Source organism: Netta rufina (genome assembly GCF_964035555.1).
Source record: "Netta rufina genome assembly, chromosome: 28".
NCBI classification, from domain to species: domain Eukaryota; kingdom Metazoa; phylum Chordata; class Aves; order Anseriformes; family Anatidae; genus Netta; species Netta rufina.
The window spans coordinates 179,452-199,456 of NC_140152.1; the positions used below are offsets into that span (position 1 = coordinate 179,452).

The 20,005-nt window shown below is 47.5% G+C and overlaps 1 protein-coding gene across 1 annotated transcript; it reads right to left on the reverse strand.

The window, feature by feature from the left end:
• Positions 1-1,950: 1,950 nt before the first annotated feature.
• ATCAY (ATCAY kinesin light chain interacting caytaxin) lies at positions 1,951-19,227 on the reverse strand (the record flags this gene model as incomplete). The annotated part of the gene is made up of 10 exons (XM_084302461.1): positions 1,951-1,990; positions 9,475-9,510; positions 9,783-9,881; positions 10,369-10,455; positions 10,843-10,974; positions 11,509-11,611; positions 12,291-12,476; positions 13,281-13,502; positions 13,854-13,918; positions 19,151-19,227. 10 exons carry the CDS (start codon positions 19,225-19,227, stop codon positions 1,951-1,953), a joined length of 1,047 nt encoding a protein of 348 aa, XP_084158587.1.
• Between the last annotated feature and the right edge of the window lie 778 nt (positions 19,228-20,005).

Below are 20,005 nucleotides of genomic sequence, written 5' to 3' on the forward strand. Positions count from 1 at the left end.
CTGGGGCAATGGCTGTTGTAACACCTGTGCAGAGGAAACTGGGTGTGCAGTTTAAAGAAAAATGTCTCAGTGCTGGCCAGCAGCAAGTTAAGGGAAGGGTTTATAATTTAAACAAAAAATGTTTCTTTTTCATGCTGATAGCTAATGGGCTACAGGATGCCCTTAACTTACTTACAGGAAATATGTTACCTATTTGCACTACTTAGAGCTCTCCACAGACCATTGTTGAACACGCTGGAACCTGACCTGAAAAGTGCTATTCTCTGCTTTGTTTATTTATTCTTTCTTCTTGTTGTTTAAAGCAAAATGTTTCCAAAATTTTGAAGAACTTGGCAACTTGGAGATTGGGGAGGCACGCTCCATGATCTTTCAGAACTCAGAATAAGATGATGACAAGGTCTTATACCAAAAGGTCATTTACATGGGTGACTGCCAGACCGCATCATTCTTCTGCTCCATTTGTTCAACTGTCCTTTGATTCATGACATACTGTGAAGGAACAGAAATAGAAAGTTATTTTTAGAAAGTAAATTGCAGTAAAAATTTTCTTATCCCCATAATATCTAAAAATATGAGTATGTTTGGATGTAAGCCTCTACCAAATACTATCAGGGCCAAAGATAAAGCCATTCATAGCTTTAATGGGCACTCATCTTCTCTGAGTATATAGGACCATGAAGAAGTTACTGTAGGGTAATGGAAGGCAGCTCTGCAGTAACTTCCCATGCACACATGTTTATTGTGTAGCAAATGCCAGGTAATTTACTCCTTTTATTGAGAGGCAACTTTCCCCAAGTGACTGCGTAGTAGTTGCAGTTCTGACAAGTCAGTGCTTTGGGGCAAGCTGCAGTCTGTGGTTGTGGTTGCAACTGCAACCACATTGCAGTGGGGGTGAAGGTGTTAACAGCTTCCCGATTTGTACACGTCTGCTGCAAAATGGATGATGCCTCTGTTGTGTTCGGTGAATGGCACTGGGCTAAAGAGGTCTTGTGTTTAGCTCAGTCTTGCCTTTCCTGTTAAAGCATTACAAATGCAACGGAATCCATCCCATAGCAGAGACAAGACAAACAAAAGAGTGAGGTACTAGTCAAACCTGGTTTCTTGATCCTCTGCAGAGGGCACAGTCCTGCTTGGAAGAAAACCATCAAAGCAGTAAGAGAATCTCCACCACAAATTTATCATCCTGTCTTTTGGTCCTGAGGTCCCATGTGGTTCTTTGGAACAATTCAGATTGCTCAAATGGACCCTGGCAAATTTGATCAAAGCTCCTGCTGCTCTGCGAAGAGAACAGCAGAAATATCCACTGTTCCCCCTCAGGAGGTAGTTAGACAGAATAACGAAGACAGGCTATGTCAGCAGCAGAGCCGAAATCAAGCCAAATTATCCTGGCATGGCATTTTGACAGTGTTTTCCAAACCTTCCTAGTATTTTCCTTCCCATCTAATGTTACAGTCTTGTATCTAGCTTTTATGTACACCCAAGATGTGCTTGACAGCGATATTTGGCCCTCTGCATTGCTCCAATGTGCAAATGCAAAAACTGAGTGTCAGGAAAACGTTCTACAGTGCTGCTGGCTCTGTTCCATGACCCAGTGGATTTGCCAGCTTTATGGAGGTTAAAAGCAGAGTCAGGAATCCATTCACATAAATAAAGGTCAATAACTAAGTAACAAAACAAAAGTAGGGCTCTCTGTGATCACAGAAGTGATGGCACAGTGAGATCCTAGGGAAAAGAGGGTTTATCAATTCCCAAGTACTTCAGAAATACCCTATTGGGTCCAAACATCTCCTGAGAGTGGAGAGCCTGGCTCTCCAGAAGGTGCTGCCAAGCAGTAAGACCATTCTTGTGACAAAAGATTGTTCCAGGTATTTTGTAAGTGAAGGATATGAAATATATCCTTAGGATATGAAATAGATCCTAATATGTTTCATATAAAATAAAAAAGAATAGTTACCTTTCCTTTTCAGCCATGTCTTGTTTGTCTTCTGCCCTGCAAAAACAAATTACATTTGAAGCCTATCATCTAGGGTTTAGCAGTGTGAAAGAGTGGAGTATCTACGGCCTTTGTAGGGAGATAGCTGGAACTCAGAGTTTCACATCTGATCAGAAATGTCTGCATTAGCTTCTCCACAGAATCATCTAGGTTGGAAGAGACCTCCAAGATCACCTAGTCCAACCTCTGACCTAACACTAACCAGTCCTCCACTAAACTTTTTGCCGAGGCGATCGGCTCCGGGGCAGACGCGTTCTGCAGCGGAGCGGGGGATCGGGCCAGGCAGGGCTAATTTTTCCGGCATCGAGCCTATTTGAGGGAGCCGCCAGGACCCGGCAGCCCTCGTGAGGGAGGCTGACGAGGCGTAGGCGGAGCCAGCAGCGCCCCCTCCCCGGCCGTTCAAAAGCTGCCCCTAGGGAGCGCGAGCTACCAGGAGCGCGGCGACCAGGACGGGCAAACAGGGCGTGGCGCGGCAGTTCGCGCAGGCAGAGCGAGCAGGAAGGGCAAAGCGCTCCCCGCGCCCATACGAACACCTCCTTAACGACAGCCGTTAGCTAGGTGATAATGGTCTCCACCAGGCACGGTGCGCTCTCCAGGAAGTCGGTACACACCCAGACCGACTACCCGTTAAAAAATGCAGCAGTTCAGGTCACCGGATGCAAGGAGTGTCTGAGCCTGTTCCTGCCATCGGCGGGAGGCAGAGAAACTGCGTGCGTGAGATGCGAGCAGGTGGATGACCTGGTCCACATGGTGGCGGAGCTCAAGGAGGAGGTGGAGGGGTTGAGGGATATCAGGGAGTGTGAGAGGGAGATAGACTTGTGGAGTAACTCCCTGCAGGGCCTCAAGGAGAGGTATCGAGGTGAGACACCCCAAATGGGGGTGGACCCCCTGCCCTGTCGCCATCGGGCAGAGGGAGGGGATCTGGGAGTTGAGGAGGAATGGAAACAGGTCCCTGCTCAACATCGCAGGCGATGCCCTCCCCTTCCGGCCCCACCTTGCCAGGTGCCCTTACGCAACAGGTTTGAGGCCCTGGAGCTCGAGAGACCGGTGGGTGAGGATGAGGTAGCAAGTGTTCCCAGGAGGATGCCTAGGGCGAGGAGGTCAACTCCACGCCTCAGGACTGCCTCCACCAAGACAGAAAGAAGGGTTATTGTTGTGGGAGACTCTCTTCTTAGGGGAACAGAGGGCCCTATTTGTCGGCCTGACCCTACCCGTGGGGAAGTCTGCTGCCTCCCTGGGGCCAGGGTCAGGGACGTTGCCAGGAAGCTTCCCAACCTGGTTCGCCCCTCTGACTATTATCCTCTTTTGATAGTCCAGGCAGGTAGTGACGACATCAAAGAGAGAAGCCTGAAGGCTATCAAACAAGACTTTAGGGGGCTGGGACGGTTAGTGGATGGAGCAGGAGTGCAGGTGGTGTTTTCATCCATCCCTACGGTGGCAGGGAGGGGTACAGAGAGGACACGGAAAGCCCACCTGTTAAACACGTGGCTCCGGGGCTGGTGCCAACGCAGAAATCTTGGGTTTTTCGATCATGGGGCACTTTACTCGGCACCCGGCCTGATGGCCGCAGACGGGATCCTTTTAGGGAAAAAAGGATCCTGGGCCAGGAGCTGGCAGGGCTCATTGAGAGGGCTTTAAACTAGGTAAGAAGGGGGATGGGGCTGAAGCAAGGATTGTTGGAGCTGAGCCAAGGGGAACAATAGCAAGGTTGGGGGATAAGGCAATGGCCCAGCTGAAGTGCATCTACACCAATGCATGCAGCATGGGTAACAAACAGGAGGAGCTGGAAGCCATCGTGCGGCAGGCAGGCTACGACTTGGTTGCCATCACGGAGACGTGGTGGGACCAGTCTCATGACTGGAGTGCTGCAATGACTGGCTATAAGCTCTTCAGAAGGGGTGGTGGTGTGGCTCTCTATATTAGAGAGTCTTCCGATGTTGTAGAACTCGAGACTGGGAATGACAAGGTTGAGTCCCTTTGGGTTAGGATCAGCAGGGACAACAAGGCTAGCGTCCTGGTCGGGATCTGTTATAGACCACCAAACCAGGATGAGGAGACAGATGAGGAGTTCTACAGGCAGCTGACAGAAGTTGTGAAATCTTCAGTGCTTGTTCTCGTGGGGGACTTCAACTTCCCTGACATATTCTGGAAGCACAACATAGCCCAGAGAAAGCAGTCTAGGAGGTTTCTGGAGAGCGTGGAAGACAGCTTCCTGATGCAGCTGGTTAGTGAGCCTACCAGGGGTGGTGCCCCGCTAGACCTCCTCTTCACAAACAGAGAAGGACTGGTGGAGGATGTGATTGTCAGGAGCTGTCTTGGGCAGAGTGACCACGAAATGGTGGAGTTCACTATTCTTGGCGAGGCCAGGAAGGGGACCAGTAAAACCGCTGTATTGGACTTCCGGAGGGCTGACTTTGTGCTGCTGAGGACACTGTTGGTAGAGTCCCTTGGGAGGCAGTTCTGAAGGGCAGAGGAGTCCAGGAAGGCTGGGCGCTCTTCAAGAGGGAAATCTTAATGGTGCAGGAACGGTCTGTCCCCACGTGCCCAAAGACGAGCTGGCGGGGAAGAAGACCAGCCTGGCTCAACAGAGAATTGTGGCTTGATCTTAGGAGAAAAAAGAGGGTTTATAATCTTTGGAAAAGTGGGCAGGCCACTAGGGAGGACTATAAGGATGTAGCGAGGCTGTGCAGGGACAAAATTAGAAAGGCCAAAGCTCATCTGGAGCTCAATCTGGCTACTGCCGTTAAAGATAACAAAAAATGTTTTTACAAATACATCAACACAAAAAGGAGGACTAATGAGAATCTCCATCCTTTACTGGATGCGGGGGGAAACTTAGTTACAAGAGATGAGGAAAAGGCGGAGGTGCTCAATGCCTTCTTTGCCTCAGTCTTTAGCGGCAATACCGGTTGTTCTCTGGATACCCAGTACCCTGAGCTGGTGGAAGGGGATGGGGAGCAGGATGTGGCCCTCACTATCCATGAAGAACTGTTTGGTGACCTGCTATGGCACTTGAATGTGCACAAGTCGATGGGGCCGGATGGAATCCACCCAAGGGTACCGAGAGAACTGGCAGAGGAGCTGGCCAAGCCACTTACCATCATTTATCAACAGTCCTAGCTATCAGGAGAGGTCCCAGTTGACTGGCGGCTAGCAAACATGACGCCCATCTACAGGAAGGGCTGGAGGACTGACCCGGGAAACTACAGGCCTGTCAGTTTGACCTCAGTGCCAGGGAAGCTCATGGAGCAGATTCTCTTGAGAGTCATCACGCAGCACTTGCAGGGCCAGCAGGCGATCAGGCCCAGTCAGCATGGGTTTATGAAAGGCAGATCCTGCTTGACGAACCTGATCTCCTTCTGTGACAAAGTGACGTGCTGGGTGGACGAGGGAAAGGCTGTGGATGTGGTCTACCTTGACTTCAGCAAGGCTTTTGACACCGTCTCCCACAGCATTCTCCTCAAGAAACTGGCTGCTCTTGGCTTGGACTGGCGCACGCTTTGTTGGGTTAGAAACTGGCTGGATAGCCGGGCCCAAAGAGTCGTGGTGAATGGAGTCAAGTCCAGTTGGAGGCCAGTGCTGGGGCTGGTCCTCTTTAATATCTTCATCAATGATCTGGATGAGGGCATTGAGTGCACCCTCAGTAAGTTTGCAGATGACACCAAGCTAGGTGCGTGTGTCAATCTGCTTGAGGGTAGGAAGGCTCTGCAAGAGGATCTGGATAAGCTGCACCGATGGGCTGAGGTCAACTGCATGGAGTTTAACAAGGCCAAGTGCCGGGTCCTGCACCTGGGGCGCAATAACCCCAAGCAGAGCTACAGGCTGGGAGATGAGTGGTTGGAGAGCTGCCAGGCAGAGAAGGACCTGGGAGTGATGGTTGATAGTCAGCTGAATATGAGCCAGCAGTGTGCTCAGGTGGCCAAGAAGGCCAATGGCATCCTGGCTTGCATAAGAAACAGTGTGACCAGCAGGGCTAGGGAGGTGATCGTCCCCCTGTACTCGGCTCTGGTGAGGCCACACCTCGAGTACTGTGTTCAGTTTTGGGCCCCTCGCTACAAGAAGGACATCGAGGTGCTTGAGCGGGTGCAGAGAAGGGCAACGAAGCTGGTGAGGGGCCTGGAGAACAAGTCCTACGAGGAGCGGCTGAGGGAGCTGGTCTTGTTCAGCCTGGAGAAAAGGAGGCTCAGGGGCGACCTTATTGCTCTCTACAGATACCTTAAAGGCGGCTGTAGAGAGGTGGGGGTTGGTCTGTTCTCCCACGTGGCTGGTGACAAGGCGAGGGGGAATGGGCTTAAGTTGTGCCAGGGGAGTTTTAGGTTGGATCTTAGGAAGAACTTCTTTACCGAAAGGGTTGTTAGACATTGGAACAGGCTGCCCAGGGAAGTGGTGGAGTCACCATCCCTGGAAGTCTTTAAAAGACGTTTAGATGTAGAGCTTAGGGATATGGTTTAGTGGGGACTGTTAGTGTTAGGTCAGAGGTTGGACTCAATGATCTTGAGGTCTCTTCCAACCTAGAAATTCTGTGATTCTGTGATTTAAACCACATCACTAGCAGGTTTGCTGGGTCTACCCTCTGGCCCTTCTTGTACATCATGTTTGCTAGCCACCAGTTGACTGGGACCTCTCCTGATAGCCAGGACTGCCGATAAATGATGGAAAGCGGCTTGGCCAGCTCCTCCACCAGTTCTCTCAGTACCCTTGGGTGGATCCCATCCAGCCCTGTCAACTTGCGTATATCCAAGTGCTGTAGCAGGTTGCCAACCATTTCCTCATAGATTATGAGAGCCACATTCTGTTCCCCATCCCCCTCCACCAGCTCAGGGTACTGAGTATCCAGAGGACAACTGGTATTGCCGCTAAAGACTGAGGCAAAGAAGGCATTAAGCACCTCAGCCTTTTCCTCATCTCCTGTCACTAGGTTTCCCCCCACGTCCAGTAAAGGATGGAGATTCTCATTAGTCCTCCTTTTCATGTTAATGTATTTATAAGAACATTTTCTGTTATCTTTAACAGCAGTAGCCAGATTGAGCTCCAGATGAGCTTTGGCCTTTCTAATTTTGTTCCTGCACATCCTTACAACATTCTTATAGTCCTCCTGAGTGGCCCGCCCTCTTTTCCAAAGATTATAAACCCTCTTTTTTTTCTATGCTCTAGCCTCAACTCTCTGTTCAGCCAGGCCGGTCTTCTGTGCTGACTTGTCTTTGGGCACGTGGGGACAGACCACTCCTAAGCCATTAAGATTTCCTTCTTGAAGAGTACCCAGCCCTACCATAGAATCATAGAATATCCCGAGTTGGAAGGGACCCATAAGGATCATCAAGTCCAAATCCTGGCACTGCACAGGTCTACCTAAAATTTTAGACCACGTGACTAAGTACACAGTCCAATCGCTTCTTAAATTCAGATAGGCTTGGTGTGGTGACTACTTTACTGGGGAGCCTGTTCCAGTGTGCGACCTCCTTCTCAGTGAAGAACCTTTTCCTGTGTCCAGCCTAAACTTCCCCTGCCTCAGCTTAACACGGTTCCCACCGGTCCTATCACTGGTGATTACGAAGAATAGGTCACCTGCCTCTCCACCTCCCCTCACGAGGAAGTTGTAGACCACAATGAGGTCTCCACTCAGCCTCCTCTTCTCCAGGCTGAACAGGCCCAGTGACCTCAGCCGCTCCTCATATTTTCCCCTCTAGGCCCTTCACCATCTTTGTCGCCCTCCTCTGGACACTCTCCAACAATTTAACATCCTTCTTGTACTGGGGTGCCTAGACCTGCACACAGTACTCGAGGTGTGGCCGCACCAGTGCAGAGTAGAGCAGGACGATGTCGTGCTTGATGCATCCCAAGATACGGTTGGCTCTCCTGGCTGCCAGGGCATACTGCTGGCTCATATTCAACTTGCTCTCAACCACAACCCCCAGATCGGAGCCTTCTTGGACTCCTCTGCCCTTCAGAACTGCCTTGTCCCTGTAATATGCAGCCTTAATAATTATAACACTCTTGGTATACTCCTGTTGGTCCCATAAGGTGGTAGCTGAATGATTTTGGCTGGGTGACTTGTTTTTCAGCAGCTAATGCTGAACTGAATGGAATCCCCCAAACTGGCATCTCACATTCAATTCAGCAGCTTAAGGATGGTGAATTGAATGTGAGATGCCAGTTTGGGGGACTCCATCTGGATGATGTAGTTACCAAACCACTTTTTGTCATAATTGAAAAGTCATGGCAGTCAAGAGTGAAGTTCCCAGTAACTGGAAAAAGGGAAACAGCTATTTTAAAAAGGGTAGAAAGGAAGACCCTGAGAACTACAGGCTGGTGATCCTCACCTCCATGCCTGAGAAAGATCATGGAATGAATCCTCCTTGAAACTGTGCTAAGGCACGGGAAGATGACTCAAGACAGCCAACATAGCTTCACCAAGGGGAAATTGTGCCAGACCAAGCTAGTAGCCTTTTATGTTGGTGTGACTACATCAGTGGACAAGGGAAGAACTGATGTCATCTACCCAGACTTCTGTAAGGCTTTTGACATGCTTTCATGAAACATTCTTGTCTCTAAAGTGGAGAAAGATGGAATTGAAAGGTGGATAACTTGGTGGATTAGGAATTGGCAGGATGGCAGCATCCAAAGAGTTGTGGTCAATGACTCAACGTGTAGGTGGAGATCAGAGACAAGTGGTATACATCAGGGGTCTGTATCAGAACTGGTGCTGTTTAATATGACATAAAGAGCAGAATCAAGTCACCCTCAGCAAGTTTGTGGATGACACTGAACTGAGTGGAGGAACTGACACAAGAGAATGAATGGATACCATCCAGAGAGACCTGGATGGTCTTGTGAAATGGGGCCCACGTGAACCTCATGCACATCAACAAGGCTGTGTTCAAGGTGCTGCACCTGGGACAGGGCAATTGCAAACATCTGCACAGACTGAGGGATGAATATCTGGAGAGCATGTAGTGACAGGACAAGGGGTAGTGGTTTTAAACTAAAAGACGATAGGTTTAAATTAGATATGAAGAAAAAATTCCTCTGTCTAAGGGCAGTGAGGCCCTGGCACAAGCTGCCCAGAGGTGTTGTGGGTGTCCCATTCCTGGCAGTGCCCAAGGCCTGGCTGGATGGGGTTGGGGGCAGCCTGGGCTGATGAAGGGGTTGTGCCTATGGCAGGGGTGGGACTGGGTGGGCTTTGAGGTCCCTTCCAACCCAAACTATTTGATGATTCTCTGAGCCCATGATGTGGACTCATGGAGTTAAGAGGAACAATTCTATGGATAAATAACCTTTTAATCAAGCTTTTTCTTCCTCCTATAGCTTTTTCTTATTTTGAGAAAATAAATAGAAAATAAATGTAGACTGTGTGGAATAGGCTAGGAGGAACACAGGATTGACTGGTTATAATGCATAAATAACCATGTGAGAAAGCAAAAAGGCAACAATATTCTGACAAAACAAACCAACCCTCCTTCCACCCAATAAATTAATTTTACCTTTCCTTTCTGGCCTTGATCCTCTCTTCTTCATATCTGCAATGAACAGGAAACATTATTTAAATGTTACCCAGCCAAAACTGTTCTCTTTCAATAAAATGCAGTGTTTGCTCTAAATATGACAGAAACTGCAAGTTAGCAGTTTGCAGGCTTTTGCTTGGCACAAGTGTATGACTCAGATATGGTGTGCCCCAGGATCTGTGTTTTCTGTGCATGGATTTTGATTCAATATAATATTCTGCTACACAGGATTTTTGTCCTTGGCCTGCTGAGATCTATATGTGTTCCAGGGTCCCTGTGATACTTACTGTAAGACACAGTCTGGAATCTGTACATGCTCCATTGGGATAAGCTGCTCCAATTCCTCCAAGCTGTGAACATACTGGATCTTACTGATAAACTTCACACTGGCAAAGAAAGGGAAAGAGTGTGCACTTGAGGCCTTGCTTTGATTTCCTCTCCATAGGAAGTCAGACTTTTCCTGATGGGAACAGGGAGTTTTGCATCTCTGTATCCTCTGCAGTCTTAGTGCACTTATATCCTGCCAGTGCTAATATGCTGATGACTAAAAACTATGGTGAGATACTACATCACTGTACCTCTCAATATCTGCAGTGTGTTTTACAGGAGGGGCCCAGGACCACCATTCCTGCACTTCCCAGTAAATTTGGTCTCTTTCAGTGTTCTTTATACACTACCCACTGGGACAAAGTCTGCTCTGTATCCAGATCACCATACTGTCTCCTAAAACCATCTTTAGAGTTGTCCTTGGAAGTATTAGACACAGGACAAGTGATGAAGTTTCACCGTGGTCCCTACTATTTAAAAGATCTGATTAAAGAGGTCAAATTTCCATTCCAAAACCAGCTGAGTATGGGAACACATTATATTTACCTGATGAAGGGCCTTGATATAGCCAGCACTGTCCGGATGAACCATGAAGGATGCACAATTATCAAGGCTTTGAGGTTTTTACGCAGCCTGTGGAAAAGTCATGGGACAGAAAGTCAAACTTGAATTATCTTTTCTTAAACTCACCTGTAATCTGTCTGGGCTCTGAGGGCAAACTTAGGCTTTAATAATGCTCAGCAGCCACACCTCAGGGTCTCCAGCCGAAAGCCCTGACCTATTTAAGCTCAGGGCTGGGCAGTTGCAGGAGTACTGCTTTCCTTGCTTGAGTGCTGTATTAGTCAGATGTCTGTGAAGGGAGCATGTCAGGGAGAAGAGGAGATGAAGTCAGAGAGCTGTGACAGAGGAAGAAATTATAGATTCTGGAACTGGTGGGAAAGGCATAGAGAAAGCAGTGGAAGAAATGTGGAAAGAGGATAGAGAAGAAAAAAAAAGAGGCAATACCAATAGGATTCTCACCTTCTGTCTATCATTTGATAGCATTTCTTTAGCCAGCCAAGGCCTGGCATCCTCCTCCGGGGTGTTGCTCCATTTAGGTACACAATCATGTAGTCCTCAGCCACCAGCAGCTCCAGACTACTGATCACATATCTGTTGGGTGATCAGAAGCAATGGGGACATAAGACTCGGAAAAAGTACCTTGACGTTTCTTAAGGTGTCTTTCTATGAACCCCAAAGTACTCCAAGTCTTTTCTTTGTACACCTTATAATATGTTTCAAGCTCTCTTGGCATCTCTGCAGAATGCAGAGGGTGTTTCTCAGGGTTTGCCTACACTTGTTAGCGTAGAGTGTATATTGATGGACCAATTCCTGCACCATTTTTCTGTAGTAGTATCTGCAGGCTGTTCAGCATTGTATACATACGGTCTAGCCTGATTGTGAGTCCACTGCTGGCATAATTAACACCAAATATTTGAATGCTTTGGCTTATTAGACTTGTTTGTGAATGCGGTGGACAGTGATGTTCACTCCAGTTTGCAGCTGCACACTAGAGATATTTGGCCTGGATTCAAACTCTTTCCAGCTGAGGTTTCTGATGCAATGGGTACATGGAAACTAGTTCCCCAGGACCCAAGTTACCTTCCTTGCCCTCCTCTCCCTCATAGACCTTGACCAGACACTTACAAGAAGAGGTTCTCCATTATGTAGTGGTAATCATCCAGGTTACTGTCTGGGAGATAGCAGGCAGCAAAGACAATGATGGCATTGAGACCTTCTCCATAATATCCTGGGAAAGAAAGACAGGTAGCATCAGTGACTCTTTCCAGGGGGAGACACAAGAGTTCATGCAAAAATGCAAAGATGCATTGCTAAGTGTGGGCCTGTACTGCTTTTTGTGCCTCTCTTCTGCTCTAGGTAAGTATTTGTCCCTTTCTACGTACCTTTTTAAAAACTGGATTTGCTTCTTTTCCTGGTTTTGCCAGTAACATGTACGTGGGGTTCAGAGAAGGAATACATGTGTGTCAAAGCACAGAGCTAAGAGTTTTGCCCTGGGTCTTTGTTTGCCTATGATCAAATTTCAGAAACGGTCACCAACTGTGGGCATCTTAGCCTTTAGATATGCATCCAGAGACAGCTCAGATGCTAATTTATGGAGGGATTAAGCAGCTGCAGTCACTTCAGCATTGGCAATGTAGCTGCAGCATTAGCCTGCAGCTGAAGAAGAGGCTGAAGGTATATTTGTGCTCACTCAGAGCCAGTCTTATTATTGAGTTTGTTTATTGAAACCTTGCTATTGTGGCTATCTCTTCTTTAGCATAAGCAGGGTGCTTTTTGTGCTTATCTGCCACATAGAAGTATGAAAGGAATAGCAGATTTTCCCTAAAGACAGCCAAAACTGTCAGGTCATCCCTTCCAGCTTGACAAAGATACTGCAAGAAATCCACCTGGCTAGGATTAGGCCTCACCTCCATGTGTCACCACTCTCATGTAAGGTTTGATCATCTGGAGGTCAATACGGTGCTCCTGCTCTCCGATGATGACTGTCCTCCAGAGCCGTCCATTGGTAGCACTCCCATCTTCTGTCCCACCATCCCCAAAGAGATCTGCACTGTCCCCAGGCATGTTCTTGGCTGTAGCTACAGGAGTGTCATCTGGAAAAAGGACAATATTTCTGCAACTAATAACGTGTATGAAGAGGCTCTGCGATAGCTTTGGTGTTCAGTAACGTCCACAGACAGGATGATCTCTTTCATGTGCTGTTTTGATTTGTGTATGTTTATGGATCTCAATTTTTTTCAATTGTCAAATTGTAATAGAAATAAGTTTAACATCTCACGCCTGCAGTCACAGGTAGTTCACAGGACTTTTTGCTGGATCTTCCTTCAGATCCATTTATACTGACTGAAGAGGGCACTACCTATATCAGGGGATCTCTTCTGATCTGCTACCAGAGCTGCTTGAGTGAGTCCTTCTTAGCACAATTCAGTCAAAATCATCCAGGTTAGCAAAGACCAGGTTATTCAAGTTGTTTAAACCAATCTGGTTTGGTTTGAGCAGTCACATGACAGCTCAGCCTGCAGAGCTGAGTAGGTAACACCTTCCAGCCTGGGGTTGTGGCCCAGGTACTGCTGGAAGGGAATGTATGTACAGAGCCTTACGCTTTATCCTGAATTGTGGTTAGACTGGTGTTTGATTGAACTATTTCTGCCCACACTGTCCACTGGTGGAAATGTTGAGAGAGCACTCCTGGACTGTTGCTGGTGTCTTGGTGGGGCAGATATTGTACGGAAGATGGGCTGTGGTTGTATGTGCTGTGCTTTGCTGCTGGGGAAGTCAGTCCACAGCTGCTGATGATAAGTGTTATCAGAAGTGGTTAAAATCAGTGTTAAAAAAAAAAAAAAAAAAAAAAAAAAGCCCTAGCCCCTGTAGAAGTCCACCCAAAGTTATCCTTTTACCTTCCCATTCCAGTTCATTCCCATTTCCCAGGAATTCAAGGGAATCTGTTTCATCAGGAGTTTCAATGTCATCCACATTAATATCCAAGTCATCTGGTGTGTCCAGGAAGTCATCGGAGAGAATGGAGCCTTCACTCTGGTCCAGGGAAATGTTGATTTCAGGTGCAACAAGTGTCTTCCGTTTACGATGCGACCCATTAAAGTTTAAAGTATTTGGGGGAGCTGGAGTTAAAAGGAAAATAACTGACAGATTGTCCTTGTACTGTATCCTTAGTGCAAGAGATGGTGGTTTCCTTATTTTTATTTCAGGATATGGTCTTGGAAGCTAAGGGTGGTGAGCAGTATCTAACACATGCAGGTATGGCTGGATAAAAGTGCCTACACTTCCAAGATCCCTATTTCCTCCCCCAGCCTCTTGCAAAAGATTAGCAAATTCAGATCTCTGTGGCTTCTTCTTCCATATTAGAGTTTTTGTGGAGACTCCAAGGGAACTGAGTTTTGCCCTAACTGCATGCTGTCACTCCCTTAGGCTTGTTTTCCTTTGAACTCCTGATAAGGCAGGCTGGTACTTACAGGATGTATTCTCATCTTCTGTAGGGCTGCCCAGTGACTCCATTCCTGTCTCTTCTGGGAGAGGTCTGCAGGCAAGCCAAGATGTGGATGTAAAAGATGGGAAACAAATGATATTTAGAAGAAAGTCACACATGACAGACATGAGAGAAGTGAGGATGTCAGGGAAAAACATACAACTCTATGTGTGCGCTTCCCTTTTCCTTTTGTCTGTGAGCATCAGCCCGGTGATAACGTCAGATTTACCCAGGAGCAACCCAATAGCTGTGCTTTCTCACTGGAGAACAGTGCAATCCCAAGAAATTTCCAAACTATCCCCCCAGTATGTCTCTTATCCTGCCATTCAACCAAAAGTCTGGAAAATCTAGCCAGTGACACTGGAACAAATACTGTCCTTGGGGAAAAAAAAAAAAAAAGAAAAAGAAAAAAAAATTGGAAACACCCTCCTTTTCTCCATATTTTCCCCATTTTGATCTCCATCAAAAAGTTGAGAGGCAGTGCCAAACTCTAGGGTTCCTCATCAAGAGTACCAGTGAACATCTGCAGCTGGTACTTTGATACTGAACCCTGCATAGTGTAGGCAATGCAGTGGGCTGTAAAATCTGCATTTGGCTGTTTACAAGCTCAGAACGGAATGCTCTGATCCCAGTAGCAGGTGAGCTAGCAGAGATGCTTAGAACAGGAGCATTTGCCACTGTCCACCAATGTTTTCTAAACAGTGCATCCTGCCTTTAGGCACTGGCCATGGCTGAAGTGGAGAAATGTTTTTTTCAAAGCACCCTCCACAACCACCTCTTGTGAAAGGCCGTTGCCTCCTTAATCTGTCATGACTTTGCTCTTTTAGTTGTTTTCTTGGTGTTCAAGGCAAGAATTCTAAACCTTAGGTGTGATCACAGAATCATTCCCCCATCCTCACCTCAGTCCCCACTTGGCAATAGATGACAGTGATACCCAAACCCTACTGAGGTCTGGAAGCAGATTCATTCTGAGCTAAGATCCAGGTATGAGCACTCAAACCAGTATCTTGGATCCAAAGGCTGACCCACTGCTCTCTTCCTTGGGCTCCATGTCAGAGGCCAGGATTTTCGTCTTCATCCCCTTGGTATAAATCACCATGACAGTAGCTGGAGGCTTAGAAATGTCAACTGAATTAAAAGTTTGGCTTTCCTTTACAGATGTTAATGCCAGATCTCACTATGTGGCTGTTGCCCTTTGCAAACTGTTAAGTTGCTCCCAGCTCATAGGAGTAAGTGAAGTAAGAATCTGCCCCCAGTTCTGTTGTGAGTAACCCTAGCTGGCAGTACTGAACAGCACACTGCCCACCCTGAGCTGGACACTTTTCTCGTTAATTTGAGCTATAATTTGTGCCTTTCCCTGGCATTAGCTAGGGGAGGCAGTTTGAAACTTTCCACACACCATGACCAAATCCCACCAACCCCATGACATGTCATGATGTCAACAGACGGTTTAAAAAACAAACAAAAAAAGCAACCTTCTAAGCTATCCTTGTTTTACCTGCCAATTGCTGAAAGCTTCCCCACAACAGGGAAACTGGCCAGGCATTCAGGTATAAAATCCTGGGTTCTGGGATGGCCCTGGGGTGAAACATGGAGGAAAACCCACCAGTTTTAAGGCAGTAAAGTAAGAATTGGGATGTGACCACAGGGTTGCCTTCTAGCAGCTGCTGGTGTTAGTCTGACCATGACAGCGAGAGAGCTGATAGGGACTGGTATCTCTGAGTTGGCAGAAGGATGCTGTTTGGCTCTGCCCTACAAAGGCTTCTCTTTGTGCAGCCCTAACACCAGAGCTACCAGCCAAATGAAACCACATATATATTTAGATTAAGGGATAATCCTCTCCGAGCTGGTTGTTGTATATTTATGAGAGCTAGAGACCTGATCAAACGTGCTTGGTCCTTGCTCATTTGGGCAGCCCCCTGTATTCCTGAGCAGTCAGAACCAAGGGCCTTCTGCCCCCCTCCAGCCTCTCCTCCTGCCTTTTGCTTTCACCTTGAACAGAGCCTGTCTGATTCTTTATCTGGCTGTGAGCTGGTGCCTGGCACAACTTCGTGATACAGCATCAAAAGGAGGGGGGGAAGGCCCAGCTGTACCCAAGTTTGTGCTGCAGTGAGGCACTCTGCTCTATGATTTTAAGATTTATTAAAGAGAAGCAATTCAAAAGTCTGAGGCAAAGAAAAGGTCTTTCTTACCTTCCCAAAGGAAACTTGAATCACTACCTCCCAGTCTCCCGTGTAAATCTTCCTTCCCACACGCAGCTAGACCTAGATGCCAAATTTTCTGAATGAAGCCGCTTTTCTAAGGGTTAGGTGCCACCATTTTTCTCTCTGCTGATAGTGTGATGCCCGGCTTCCCTGTATCTCAGGCCCCAACCAGCCCAAGCCTTCTCTGACTGTAATCTGATAGATGTGTGACGGAGTGAGCATGCTCCTGCACCCCCCCCCGCTGCAACGCTACAGCATCATTGCAGGAGGACACTTGCACAAACAGCTGAGACAGACTGTCAGCAAGAGACTCAGCCTTCAGGGAGCAGCAGGAAGGGGGGGCCCTTTCCTCTCTGCTTCCTCGCTGCTTGATTTCTCTAGGAGATGTCTCAGTGTGTTGGCTTTACACACTTGCAGCAGAAAAAGGCAGAAGTTTGTTCTGCAAAGGAGCTTCTTGGGGAGGGATGGGAATGTCCCCTTGTGTTCTTAATAAGGAGATGAGTTCAGTTCTTCAGCCAAGATCTTTGTCTGGGGTATATATTTTTTGTAGCAAGATTGGTTAATCACAGATAAGCAAAAATAGCTATGCAGCAAATCATCTGGTAGAGAACTACTGTCCCACATGCAGTAGCCTCTGTCCTGTTATTTTAATGCTTCTAGGGGGGAATTAATTGATTTTTTTATTTTTTTTTATTTTTTAATGCAAGTGAAACACAGCTGGTATTAGTGGATATTTGGGTTGTATTTCACTTGCATCATTCCTGATTTAATCCTTCTGCAGCAGTCTAGTAGCAGGCTGTGGAGCTAGTTCTCTGGGCTTTGGCCTTGTCCCTGCCACTGACTTGCTGCCCAGCCATGGTCACATTACTTTGCCTCTCCCTGGGCTGTGTTTGCCAGTCAGGAGTGATGATGCCCATGTTACGTGGGCACGGGGGCTCTGCAGAGCCCCCTTGAAGGTTTGACTGTTGCTAGGGTACGTTTGCTGGTTGCACAGCAAGTGCGAAACAGCCTGACTCCTGCTCCAGCATACTGCATGGGTGTCCAGGTGCTAGGCCAGCTTTATCCCCAGATTTTCTAGGGAGCATTGGGTGTATAATTTATTTCTATACCTTACTTCCCATTCCACTCAACTAAAAGCTTGTCAGCGCAACACTCTAAAGGAGCTTTATGTTGGCAGAGGTCTGTCAGCCCAAAGCTTTGGCTAGCCCTGCTTTCAGAGGAAAGAAAAATCTGCACTAGAAACCCAAGGCTTGGCTGAGCACTCTTCTGGGACCAGTGGAAGGACAAGTGATGTCCTAGGAGCCGGGTGCTGGGCTGGCAGACAGAGGTGCTTAGATTAGCACTGCAGCTGGGCCTGGGGTAAACAGAGCTAAGCTCATCCACCGGTGCCAAGGGACACAGGAGACCCTTTCTAGTATTGATCAAGGAGGTATTGGGGAGGCATTGGGGAGGCAAGGACAATCCCCAGACATGGACTGTATATCTCGAAGCAAGACACTGAAACTCATGATAAGGAAGCGGCAGACGGACAGAGAAACAAACGTAAGGACTATAAATCTCAAAACTGGACATTGGAATTCATTATAAAGATACAACAAACGGAAGAATTGGCAACAACCAGCTCTCGCAATTAAGAAACCTGCCAATTCAGCAGATTCCTGACCAAAGGTGAAAAGTACACTGTGAGGAAGACTCGGGGTCTTCCTCCCAGAGACCCCTGCCCACGTCCCAAAGACCCCTGCCCACAATTCTTGGAAGGCTCTACGCAGGCGCAAGGTGCCAAAAGGCTAATTAGCATAAGAAGCGAGGGAAGGCGGGGATAGGTAATGCATATGTATAGGTGCTTGTAGAATATTGATAGATTGATTGTATAAATTCAAGACTGCTTTTTGCTTTGGGTATGCACGATAGGTGGAGAGATCCCCCGTGCATCCAGCGCTGCAATAAAGAATATACCACTTAAAGGAATTACGGCTTCGATCTTTGAATCAGTATGGCAAGGGTTTGTGTGCGCCTACCCACATAGCACACTGAGCCACTGTCCTGCAAACACGGGGACCCTGTGGGTTGCTGTGGGGGATTCAGCTGCAGCTGGGATGGGGTGAAACAGCCCTGAAAAGCCCCTCAACTTCCCAGGCCCCTGTGCGCCTGGGGCTGGCTGTGCAGGCTGCAGCAAGGCTTGGTGTTGTCTGCACTGTGTGCCTCAGCAAGCTGCTGCTGGGTGATGGGCTTTAGTCCTGGATGTCTGGGGCAATACTTGAGTGGCTGCAGGGAGTTAAGAGCTCACTGAGCTTACAAAGATTTTTGTCAGTTCTCTGTGCAGTTAATAAGGTGTCTGTGAAGTTGAAAGCTGTCACCCTGGCACCTTTTCTTGCCCACACATCATTTCCTGCAAGGTTTGCAACCACTGTTGCGACCAGTGCTCTATTGTCTCAGGCCTGAGAAGAGCAAAAACCAGGTTGCCCATGTGGGTGGAACAGTCTATATCTACCCTGTCCTGGAACAGGTGATTATTTCGGGACTGAGAAGCTGTCCAGGGAGAAGGGAGAAGGAAAAGAGCAGTGTTATGCTCATTTATTCATTCATCCAAGCAGCTGGCCCATGGTAGGGTAAGATACTGCCACTCAGCGTGTCAGTGCCAGTGGTCATTGTATCCCAGTGACTTTGGGTCCTGTGGCAAAGCATTGTTGCTTCATTTGGGGAGACACTGCTTTATGCAGAGACTGAGATCCAATAGCCTCTCCTTCCGTCCATCCATCCCTATAGGTATGTATTTATCCTTGTTAATCTCTCTCTGTCCTCTGCACCCTGTTCCTTACCCTCCTTGGCATGCTTACAGAGTGCTGCCAGAAACCACCTAAACTTTTCTAATCATTGAAAGTAGCCTTGCTGCAGAAGCCCTGCTTTCTGGCCAGAGTCATTCTACTGGAGTCAAGGTTTCCGTTGCCTTTGGGGCTGGTAGGAGGGACCAGAATGCTCCATGCTTTGCTGGTTTCTTACAGGAAGAAATAAAGCTTTCCCTGTATTGTCTTGATTTTTTTTTTTTAATTTTTTTTTTTTTTTTTTTCAGGGAACGAACCTGGGGAAGTCCTCATCTTGCCATTCCTCCTTCACATCCACATTCTCCATCCGCAGAGTGGCTTCTGTGGTTCCCATTGTGCTCAGAGATGGTCTGGATGCACAGTGTTTTCCTCGAGGAAGGGCTCAGGCTGGAAAATGTAAGGCAGAAGGGCTGGCACTGAGCATCACTACAGGGGAGCATCTAATCCAAGCAGGTTCAGAGCAGGTATGCTAATACCAATCTCGACAGAGAAGCAGCGAGATAGCTGCTTGTTGCACAAAAGGGATAAGACAAGAACATGGAGGTTTGTGTCTTCTTGACACATTTTGGACAAGAAAAGAGGAGGTGAGGCTGGCCTTGAATCAAAGCAACAGGTATATCTCTGAACTGTTGTGGTCTTAGCTCTTCTCCCTGTAAATAAATACCTTCTGGGCTGACACCCTCCTATTTTCCCTTACTACCTTTCTTGCCATAGTAATCTCAACATTAACCTACACCTCTGCTGAGGGAAATTAAGTGTGGCTTAAAGGGAAGAGAAGAGCTCCTCCCAGGCTGTTTTCAGGTTGGTGATGCAGTAGCACCATTTTCCATTTTGCTGGCTTGAACAGAAGCTAATGGCTCAGGTTTTGCAAAGAAATTCCCGAATGCTGCTGCCTGATCTGTGCTCCATCCCCATGCTTGTCCCTGTACCAAGAGAGAAATGGGAGAGGGTGAGGAGGCCTTCCCAGGGTTGTTGAATGTCCTTTCACACACCTGAAGAGTTCGCTCTCTACCTTGCTCTCAGGTAAAAATAAATAAATAAATAAATAAAAAATAAATAAGAATTAAAAAAAAAAACCTGGAGCACCTCAGATGGAGGCAAGGCAGATGTGC